At 42.6% G+C, this 10,960-nt stretch overlaps 1 protein-coding gene and 1 non-coding gene across 2 annotated transcripts; one reads left to right on the top strand and one right to left on the bottom strand.

Annotated features, from left to right (window-relative positions):
• Positions 1–2,307: 2,307 nt before the first annotated feature.
• Positions 2,308–2,379, bottom strand: trnae-cuc (transfer RNA glutamic acid (anticodon CUC)). Its single transcript has one exon. It is a non-coding gene; the product is annotated as a tRNA-Glu (tRNA).
• A 276-nt stretch (positions 2,380–2,655) lies between these two features.
• On the top strand, positions 2,656–9,632 carry LOC129861344 (pancreatic progenitor cell differentiation and proliferation factor B-like). Its single transcript, XM_055932701.1, has 5 exons — positions 2,656–2,842; positions 3,951–4,043; positions 5,026–5,103; positions 6,242–6,341; positions 9,143–9,632. Exons 2-5 carry the CDS (start codon positions 3,989–3,991, stop codon positions 9,267–9,269), a joined length of 360 nt encoding a protein of 119 aa, XP_055788676.1. The 5' UTR covers positions 2,656–2,842; positions 3,951–3,988; the 3' UTR covers positions 9,270–9,632.
• The last annotated feature ends 1,328 nt before the right edge of the window (positions 9,633–10,960 follow it).

Raw genomic sequence — 10,960 nt, 5'->3', positions numbered from 1 at the left:
GTTAAGATTGATGGCATAATGAATTCCACCAAGTATCAGGCAATTTTGGATGACAATCTAGTTGCCTCTGCCAGAAGGCTGGGACTTGGCTGTATGTGGACTTTCCAACAAGACAATGACCCGAAACATACCTTAAGATCCACACAGAAATGGTTCTGTGACAAAGTCAATGTTCTGCCATGGCCATCTCAGTTGCCGGACCTCAATGGAAAACCTGTGGGCTGAGTGGAAGAGGGCAGTTGATAAGCGAAAACCTGTGGGTTGAGTTGAAGAGGGCAGTTGATAAGCGCTAACCCAAGAATGTGAAGGATCTTGAAAGGATCTGCATAGAGGAATGGTCCAAAATCCCTCCAAATGTGTTCCCTAACCTTGTCAAACATTACAAGAAAAGCCTCCATGTTATTATCCTTGCCAGAGGTGGTGGCACTAAGTACTAAATGAGGAGTGTCATTAATTATAAAACCTTGATTTTGGTGAAATGTATTTTGTATTAAATAATTGTATGATTTTGGTGGGTTCCATTGAAACATTAAAGTACAGTATTTCTCACATTTTGGTATTTTGAGTTTCTCTATAATTATATTGTTTCTTTTATTATGTATTGTTTGTCCATTGCCAGTCAGGGGTGCCAGTGATTTTGGAGTCCACTGTGTACAGGGCAGCAGGGTTGAGTAACCGGGTGGTAGCCGACTAGGGATTGCTATTCAACAGTCTGATGGCCTTGAGATAGAAGTTGTTTTTCAGTCTCTCGGTCCCAGCTGACCTCGCCTTCTGGATGATAGCGGGGTGAACAGGCAGTGGCTCGGGTGGTTGTTGTCCTTGATGATCTTTTTGGCCTTCCTGTGACATCGGGTGGTGTAGGTGTCCTGGAGGGTAGGTAGTGATGCGTTGGGCTGACCGCACTACCCTCTGGAGAGCCCTGTGGTTGCAGTCGGTGCAGTTGTCGTACCAGGCGGTGATACAGCCCGACAGGATGCTCTCAATTGTGACAAGCCAAGTATCTTCAGCCTCCTGAGGTTGAAGAGGCATCTGGAAAATTCACCCACAAATAACTTTATATACCGGCATACACTATATATATATTTATACTGTACAAAAATGTGTGGATTCAGCTACTTCAGCCACACACGTTGCTGACAGGTATATCAAATCGATAGTATGGATAGTATATCAAATCAGTCGCGAAGTGGTAGACCACACAAGCTCACAAAACGGGACTATCCTCGGTTGAAACACTCACTACCGAGTTCCAAACTGCCTCTGGAAGCAATATCAGTACAAGAACTGTTCGTCAGGAGCTTCATGAAATGGGTTTCCATGGCCGAGCAGCTGCACACAAGCCTAAGATCACCATGCGCAATGCCAAGCAGTGTAAATCTCGCCACCATTGGACTCTGGAGCAGTCTGGAGTGACGTCGACGGGACAGCAGTGTAGCTTCAAGTTCCTCGGCGTACTCATCACTGACAAACTGAAATGTTCCACCCACACAAACAGTGTGGCGAAGAAGGCACAATAGTGCCTCTTCAACCTCAGGAGGCTGAAGAAATTTGGCTTGGCACCTATAACCCTCACAAACTTTTACAGATGTACAATTTAGAGCATCCTGTCGGGCTGTATCACCGCCTGATAAAGCAACTGCCCCCGCCCGCAACCGCAGGGCTCTCCAGAGGGTAGTGAGGTCTGCCCAACGCATCACCGGGGGCAAACTACCTGCCTGCCCTCCAGGACACCTACAGCACTCGATGTCACAGGAAGGCCAAAAAGATCATCAAGGACAACAACCACCCGAGCCACTGTCTGTTCACCCCGCTATAACCCAGAAGGCGAGGTCAATACAGGTGCATCAAAGCTGCGACCGAGAGACTGAAAAACGTCTATCTCAAGGCCATCAGACTGTTAAATAGCCATCACTAGCACATTAGAGCCTGCTGTCTATAGGCATAGACTTGAAATCACTGGCCACTTTAAGGAATGGAACACTAGTCACTTTAACAATGTTTACATATCTTGCTTTACTCATCTCATACTGTATTCTATACTATTTACTGTATCTTAGTCCATGCCGCTTTGACATTGCTCATCCATATATTTATATATTCTTAATTCATCATTCCTTTACTTAGATATGTATGTACTGGGTATATATTGTGAAATTGTTAGATATTACTGCTCTGTTGGAGCTAGAAACACAAGCATTTCGAAACATCCCCATACATTGCTTCAACACGTGTATGTGACCAATAAAATTTGATTTGAAGAGGACGTGTAAGGTTTCTTCCATAGGAGGTCTGTTGATAAAACAGTTATTCCCTGACCGGGAATCGAACCCGGGCCGCGGCGGTGAGAGCGCCGAATCCTAACCACTAGACCACCAGGGAAGGTGTAGTCTTGTGTTGATTGAACCCTTATGCTAAACATAGTAATTGTTGACAGATAAATATGTATATTTTTACAATTGTTGACGGATAAATATGTATTTATTTACTATATTTTATAAATAGTTTGTCACAGAGATTGCTCTAGTTCACTCAAACAGTTTTTTTTTCTAAGCAAACAAACTCAGTCAACTCACTGCACGTCGTGCACGATCGAAGATCAAACTCCGCCTGGTCTGACCAGCGAGTGTCACCTCGTAGTATAAAACCACTCGCCAATCCTTCATTCTGGCAGAACATTTGCTGCCGATATATTTCACTACTATCGCAGGGTCGTTAGAGGGTTTTATTTACCCCAAATCTATTTTTCAAATGGGCCCCGTCGCCTAGCGTTAACTCCCCTACTAGCCTCGCCGATTGAGTTGGGTGCTATTTAACATCAACACGTCTCTTGGGTAACAAACAGGTGAGATTTGCTTGAAACGGCAGTTTGATGATGAATGCAGCGATGCTAAGTTAGCTAGCTAATGCTAATGATGCTCGGTCATATATGATGCACTTGTTGTTTAGGACATTTGCTTTGTATTTGACAACAGCACGAAGTCATCATGATTTCAGTCTTCCAGACTTATCTTTTTTTTCTTCTGTAATTTGTTTGCAGCTACACTCACTTTCATGTTATTGTTTGCCAACATTACTTAGGAAGATTTGCTTTTGACATTTTTTTCTCGAGAATGTCATTTTTAGGCCTTTCGTCCCAAATGGACAACATGTTCTTCTAGCTAACGTTAGTCGAATTGGCTTTTTCTTCAACAACAGGCCACCAAATGATGTTATGTTTCTAAACTCAAGTTTGTCATTTTCGTAAACATTTTTTAAAGAATGGGAACATTGTAAGTTAACGTTAGCTAGCAACGTATAGTTAGGCGCCTAGCTAACTATATCTAACGTTAGCTAGCTAGTTATGTACCACCAGCGAATGGCAGTTGTTAATTGAAATCATGGTTAGGTTTAGGTCGAATGGTCCCTGAGTTTAGCACAGCCACATCAGGGAGATATTGTAATTTTGGGGCGACAATGGTTAGACCGTTGGGTGGTTAGACGGTTCGTCCGGTAACCGAAACGTTAATTGGATCGAATCACGGAGCTGACCAGGTAAAAACCTGTCGTTGTGCCCCTGAACAAGGCAGTTAACCCACTTTTCCCTGGTAGGCCGTTATTGTAGATAAGAATTTGTTCTTAACTGACTTGCCTAGTTTAAACAAAAGGTAAATTAAATTTAAAAAAGACCTTGTCATTTGTGTTTAGTAGTATCAGATGCCTACGTTAAAGTCACATAACAGATGGTAGCCTACACACTAACAATTTGAGGCAGCCTTGCCAGTAATGATTGCTTCAATATTTATCATATAGATAAGTGTGAGGTGATTCTTATTGCGTGTTACTGTATGTACTTAGCCAGCCATGTATTATGAAGAACTGGCTAGGAACTACATCGTTGTAAAAAATAAAAAAACTTGTGCTATAATGTCTGGCTATGTACAAATGTCTGACTTAGTCTCCCATTCTTCCAGGGTTTCTATCTAACGCACTATTCAACAAGATCTGAAGAATGGCAGCGATCAACGCAGGCGGTTCTCTTGTTGCTACCAATGACTACTACCGAAGTGAGTAGCTCTCGGGGCCGGGGCATGTCTTTACAAACGAAGCCCTCGGGTCCTAACTCAATCAAGCTCCTTCAGTGTGATTTTCCTTTGTCTTTGGAAGCATTGAAAACTGGCACGCAAGTAAAAAAAATATATATCAGTATCAGGTCAAAAGTTTGGATACACCTACAGTTTTAATACTTTTTTATTATTTTCTACATTGTAGAATAATAGTGAAGACCTCAACTATGAAATAACACATATGGAATCATGTAGTAACCAAAAAAAGTGTTAAACAAATCAAAATACTTCTTCAAAGTAGCCACCCTTTGCCTTGACAGCTTTGCACACTTTTGGCATTCTCTCAACCAGCTTAATTCTTTGTTGAAATTGGACCTTTATTTAACCTTTATTTTAATGAGGTAGTCACCTGGAATGCATTTCAATTAACAGGTGCACTTTGTTAAAAGTTAATTTGTGGAATTTCTTTCCTTAATGCATTTGTGCCAATCAGTTGTTTTGTGACAAGGTATGGGGGGGGGGGGGGTATACAGAAGAGAGCCCTATTTGGTATAAGACCAAGTCCATATTATGGCAAGAACATCTCAAATAAGCAAAGAGAAACGACAGTCCATTACTTTAAGACATGAAGATCAATCAATCTGGAAAAATTCAAGAACTTTGAAAGTTTCTTCAAATGCAGTCGCAAAAACCATCAAGTGCTATGATAACTGTCTCTCATGAGGATCGCCACAGGAAAAGAAGACACAGATTTACCTCTGCTGTAGAGGATAAGTTCATTAGAGTTAACTGCACCTCAGAAATTGTGGGGATCAAACCTCTTGGTCATGAATGGGTTGTATTGTCCAGCCCTATCCTGATCCAGTGACAGGAGTATGGATTGATCCTGTGACAATAGCCTAGATCTGGAGTGGGCTTGTAAAGGTGCTGAATGAGTTGTCCTGTACGAACCTAACGGTCCTATTGGTTTAACTTTCCCCAGGGCGCATCGGCTCCACCTCCAGCAGCAGCTCCTGTGGCAGTTCAGAGTACAGTGGGGAGGTCATTCCACACCATCCAGGTACACAAGCATATGGGTGATGGTGGGGAATGTGTTTGATGGGGTAGGGACTGTGTTCAGGGGTGGTACTGGGAGATAACCTAAACTGGTGGGGTAGGGACTGTGTTCAGGGTTGGTACTGGGAGATAACCCAAACTGTAGGTCTATAAAAGTTCCAGTTTGAGGATTTCTAATTGTCCTAATGCACCACCACTTACGTGCCTCAGAGCTTCTCAATGTATTTTTATGGTCACCACAGTCTAGTTCCTCACTGTATTTTGAAAAAATATTTCCAACACTCTCGTTCTCTCGGTAGTGAAATGGCAGCGTATTGCTGATCCCATATATCCAGCGGAAACGTCATAGAATAGACTATCTGAACACTTCTCCCTGGCTCAAAGACAGCTGTGTATTACAGCAAAACTACTTGTCGAAATTACACTATAGTGACCAGGAAATACGATGACATCGCTAAAGTAGTCAAATATTTAGCAGGAAACAACTCTGTCGGCGTTAACATGTCATCAAACTTTAGACAGTTGGCAATGTTGACATTAGCTAGTAAAGTTTGTCAAAAATAGCTGGCAATGCTAGCAAGCGTTATACTCCATCTGAAGTCAATCTGGTGACGTCAAAATGACGAGAAAATGTTTTTCCTAATTATTTGCCTCCTTTTTTGAATGTCATTGTATTTCCAAGCCACTGTAATGCACCTTTTTGAAATCGTCATCGGCGCTCATTGACGATGCATTGAGTAGAATGCTCAGTCGGGCATCCGTCCAAAACGAACATTCAAAACTATATTGTGACGAAACGCACAACTCGGGGAATAGCGAGTGCTCAAGTCAGACAGAGCGAGGAAGATCGGCGAAGGAGAGAAATTAAAGATTTTTTACTGAACCAACTGCCATGTGTAGCTAATTCGATTTTTTTTTTATTTTTTATATAGAGGGTATTTATTTTTATCGGGGTAATTTCAGATCTGGTCTGTATTTTTACATATTTTCACACCGGTCCGTGGCCACCGAGCATGATCCGATCCGAGGGTCAACTATAGAATCTTCGGGTAATCGGGTTACTGTATATCCGTGAAAATGTAATTGTCTTATGTTTAGTTATTTTATATGTTTTTGACCTAGTTGTTAATCTTGTTTCTCAGGTCTGCCCAAACAAGATTCTGGACATTGGTGGTCCAGCTTTTTCTTTGGGAAGCAGAACCAGACAGGAATGACCACTCTGACAGAGGAGGCCAAGCAGAAGTAAGTTTAAAGTAGGGAAATGTGGGTAATGGACCTCTTACCTATTCAAAACACTTCAGAATGTTCTTGATTTATCCCCTGGTTCCATTGCGCTCACTGGGGGGGTAAAATCAACATTGCTTTTAGAGCTAAACTGAACGTACCAACTCTGATGCAACATACTCTCAGAAGCACAGTGCTCTTTGTTTCATGTCTGTAGGTTTTACCATTGCTGAGATATTACAATTTGTGTGTGTGTCTGAATTCTGGGTCGAAAGGTCACAGGATATGATGCACAGGTCAATAGCAAAGCCTTTTTTCCAAAAAAATGGTGCCAAAATGTCACTGGGTGGACTCGGATTAACAAACGGAAATATCTTGAGATGGGGAAAGTCATTTTCAGGAGTTAACTGGAATTTTGAGGGAGACATTTCCTGAGTTACAATTCATAAAAGGAAATCCGTCAATTTAAATAAATTAGGCCCTAATCAATGGATTTCACAAGACCAGGCAGGGGTGCAGCCATGGGTGGGCCTGGAATGTCAGGCACACACACTGGGGATCCAGGCCCAGCCAATCACTTTTCCCCCACAAAAGGGCTTTATTAAAGACAGAAATACTCCTCTGTTTTATCAGCTGTCCGGTGTGGCTGGTCTTAGACATACTGCCACATTATCGAAAATGGCGCTGAGTGCGGCTTATGGTAGAGAATTTAACATTAAATTCAATTGCACACTCCCTCAACTTGAGACATCTGTGGCAGTGTGTTGTGTGACAAAACTGCACATTTTTAAAGAGGCCTTTTATTGTACCCAGCAGAAGGTGCACCTGTGTAATGATCATGCTGTTTAATCATGATATGCCACACCTGTCAGGTGGATTAATTATCTTGGCAAAGGAGAAACGCTCATTAAAAGGAATGTAAAGAAATTTGTGCACAACATTTGAGAGTATGTTTTTTGAGTTTGTCAAGTTCTGGGATCTTTTATTTCATGAAACATGGGACCAATGTTTTACATGTTGCGTTTATATTTGTGTGTGTATAATACAAATTGCATGTTAATTTATGCAAGTAGTTCATGTAATATGCATTCAATCTTTGACAAATTAGTTAGAAAAAATTCCCTTAGGTTAAAAAAAACCCTTTAAAAAAACTTAATGCTGTAAAGTTAGGCAAGCTACTGATCTAACCAGAGGTAATACTTTTAGGGTTTTAGTGTGCTTGTTAAAACTCTTATGGAATTCGACTTGATCACATTTTATTTTCCTTCTGCCCACCTTTGATACTATTTCAATGCATTCCAATGGCCATAGCCTTTCAATGGAGAAATGTCCATTCATAGCTCCTCCCACACCTATGCTAGACTCAGCAAAACCGTTAACCCCGCCCTCACACTATGATTGGTTAGTTGACTAAACTTCCTGATAGCTACTCTAGTAAAGGTGAGATTGCAAGTGTTCATAAATGGGAAAAACAAACCGATTCTTAGTTGGGCCTTTTTTATTAGCAGCAAAGGTGCGTATCTTAGGTTACATAGTCCCATAGTGAACGTACTTACATTTTATACAGACTAATTGGTCAGAAGAGGTGTAGACAAGGCCATCCAGAATACAGGCTTATTAATATCAAACAAATAAAAACAAGAATGAGCATCTGTAATTTCACACGTGCTCGTAGCAGGGTTCGCATAGTCACGTGTAGCCTGTCTCCTTGTAGAATCGTTATCCAGGTTTTCATATCCTTATACTGTCCTTTTTCCCACACCGGGATTTACGGTATTACTGGCTTAGTACATAAGGGGGTACAACAAAAATGCCAAAGCCCATTGGGCGTCTTACCAGAATGCTAGTGACATTTGCACACGTTAGCAAAATACCAGGTCTTTATAAGTGTTGTGAAACAACTTCAACTAGTGGTACATTCATTAGCTGACATTTCCAAACTCTTATTAGGGTGTTGTCTTGCTTCATGAATAATCCCTCCTGGGTCCCTCACTATGACAGCTTTCTAAGGCATAATCCTCATGACAGTTTCATCTACAGCATTAAGCAAGGTGCTACCTGCTGAATACAACACCAGTTTTCCTTATTCTCAATCTCTCTCTAACCAACTCCTCCTCGCTCACACTCAACCTCTCTCTCTCCCTAACCAACTCCTCCTCGCTCACACTCAACCTCTCTCTCTCTCTCTCTCTCTCTCTCCCTAACCAACTCCTCCTCGCTCACACTCAACCTCTCTCTCTCTCTCTCTCTCTCTCTCCCTAACCAACTCCTCCTCGCTCACACTCAACCTCTCTCTCTAACCAACTCCTCCTCGCTCACACTCAACGTCTCTCTCTCCCTAACCAACTCCTCCTCCCTCACACTCAACCTCTCTCTCTCTCTCTCTCTCCCTAACCAACTCCTCCTCCCTCACACTCAACGTCTCTCTCTCTCTAACCAACTCCTCGTCGCTCACACTCAACCTCTCTCTCTCTCTCTCTCTCCCTAACCAACTCCTCCTCCCTCACACTCAACGTCTCTCTCTCTCTAACCAACTCCTCCTCGCTCACACTCAACCTCTCTCTCTCTCTCTCTCCCTAACCAACTCCTCCTCGCTCACACTCAACCTCTCTCTCTCCCTAACCAACTCCTCCTCGCTCACACTCAACCTCTCTCTCTCCCTAACCAACTCCTCCTCGCTCACACTCAACCTGTCCTCCATCCCTGGGAATTGAACTGCCGACCTTTGCATTGTTAGTCTTACCAACTGAATCACGCAGGTCATCCTTACCTCTCCCCATTTTTTTGCTTTGCTCTCACACTCGACCTCTGTCTTCCAGGGCGGCGGCCATGACTGTGACCAACGGCCAGGTGACCTGCGTTGCCAGGGAGATGGTGATGAAGAGGCAGGTCAGCGGCGGCAGCAAAGCCGGGAGGTCCGAGCCGGGGAGTCCACCCTCCTCCTGAGAGATGGGACAAACGCTAGGAGACGGGAGGCTGCGTCCCCATTCCCTAAACCCTTGATTCTGTTCCATCCTCCACACTACATAGAATGTATGCCTGTTACATTGCTTCATACTAGGTAGTATGGATATTGGAACACAAAAAGGGTGTGTTTGTCTTAGTAGGACAGGCTGACAATGATCCTTGTTTTTTTTTTGTATCCCTTTTTTTTAAATCTATGAACAAAATATATATATATATATTGAAAAAAAACTTTTTTACATTTGTACTTGTCTGTAACACCGTGGTGCCCTCGTAACTTTTGTTAACTTCTCCACTTTGTCACCCTGTGATTGCAGATGTCTAGTAAAAGTCGCCTCAGCCTAATTATGGACTTGTCTGTCATTTCTATTTTCTTTCAATGGAATTTATTGCTCTGAAAAACAATGTTGGTATGCCAAACAGTCAACCTTAACCTGGGCACTCAGTACCCAACAGTCAACATTAACCTGGGCACTCAGTACCCAACAGTCAACATTAACCTGGGCACTCAGTACCCATCAGTCAACATTAACCTGGGCACTCAGTACCCAACAGTCAACATTAACCTGGGCACTCAGTATCTATCAGTCAACATTAACCTGGGCACTCAGTATCTATCAGTCAACATTAACCTGGGCACTCAGTACCCAACAGTCAACATTAACCTGGGCACTCAATATCCATCAGTCAACATTAACCTGGGCATTCAGTATCTATCAGTCAACATTAACCTGGGCACTCAATATCCATCAGTCAACATTAACCTGGGCATTCAGTATCTATCAGTCAACATTAACCTGGGCACTCAGTACCCATCAGTCAACATTAACCTGGGCATTCAGTATCTATCAGTCAACATTAACCTGGGCACTCAGTATCTATCAGTCAACATTAAACTGGGCACTCAGTACCCAACAGTCAACATTAACCTGGGCACTCAGTACCCATCAGTCAACATTAACCTGGGCACTCAGTACCCAACAGTCAACATTAACCTGGGCACTCAATATCCATCAGTCAACATTAACCTGGGCATTCAGTATCTATCAGTCAACATTAACCTGGGCACTCAATATCCATCAGTCAACATTAACCTGGGCATTCAGTATCTATCAGTCAACATTAACCTGGGCACTCAGTACCCATCAGTCAACATTAACCTGGGCACTCAGTATCTATCAGTCAACATTAACCTGGGCACTCAGTATCCATCAGTCAACCTTTATCCATCAGTCAACATTAACCTGGGCACTCAGTACCCAAAAGTCAACATTAACCTGGGCACTCAGTACCCATCAGTCAACATTAACCTGGGCATTCAGTATCTATCAGTCAACATTAACCTGGGCACTCAGTATCTATCAGTCAACATTAACCTGGGCATTCAGTATCTATCAGTCAACATTAACCTGGGCACTCAGTATCTATCAGTCAACATTAACCTGGGCACTCAGTACCCAACAGTCAACATTAACCTGGGCACTCAGTATCTATCAGTCAACATTAACCTGGGCATTCAGTATCTATCAGTCAACATTAACCTGGGCACTCAGTATCCATCAGTCAACCTTTATCCATCAGTCAACCTTAACCTGGGCACTCAGTATCTATCAGTCAACATTAACCTGGGCACTCAGTATCAATCAGTCAACATTAACCTGGGCATTCAGTAT

Source organism: Salvelinus fontinalis, chromosome 8 (genome assembly GCF_029448725.1).
Source record: "Salvelinus fontinalis isolate EN_2023a chromosome 8, ASM2944872v1, whole genome shotgun sequence".
Lineage (NCBI taxonomy): Eukaryota > Metazoa > Chordata > Actinopteri > Salmoniformes > Salmonidae > Salvelinus > Salvelinus fontinalis.
This window is presented reverse-complemented; position numbering and strand designations above follow the sequence as displayed.

Excerpts from the sequence above, each read along its gene's own strand:
- LOC129861344 (XM_055932701.1), top strand. The coding sequence starts at position 3,989 with ATGGCAGCGATCAACGCAGGCGGTTCTCTTGTTGCTACCAATGACTAC. Across the intron at positions 4,044-5,025 it reads TACCAATGACTACTACCGAA|GGCGCATCGGCTCCACCTCC; the intron begins GTGAGTAGCTCT and ends AACTTTCCCCAG. Across the intron at positions 5,104-6,241 it reads GGTCATTCCACACCATCCAG|GTCTGCCCAAACAAGATTCT; the intron begins GTACACAAGCAT and ends CTTGTTTCTCAG.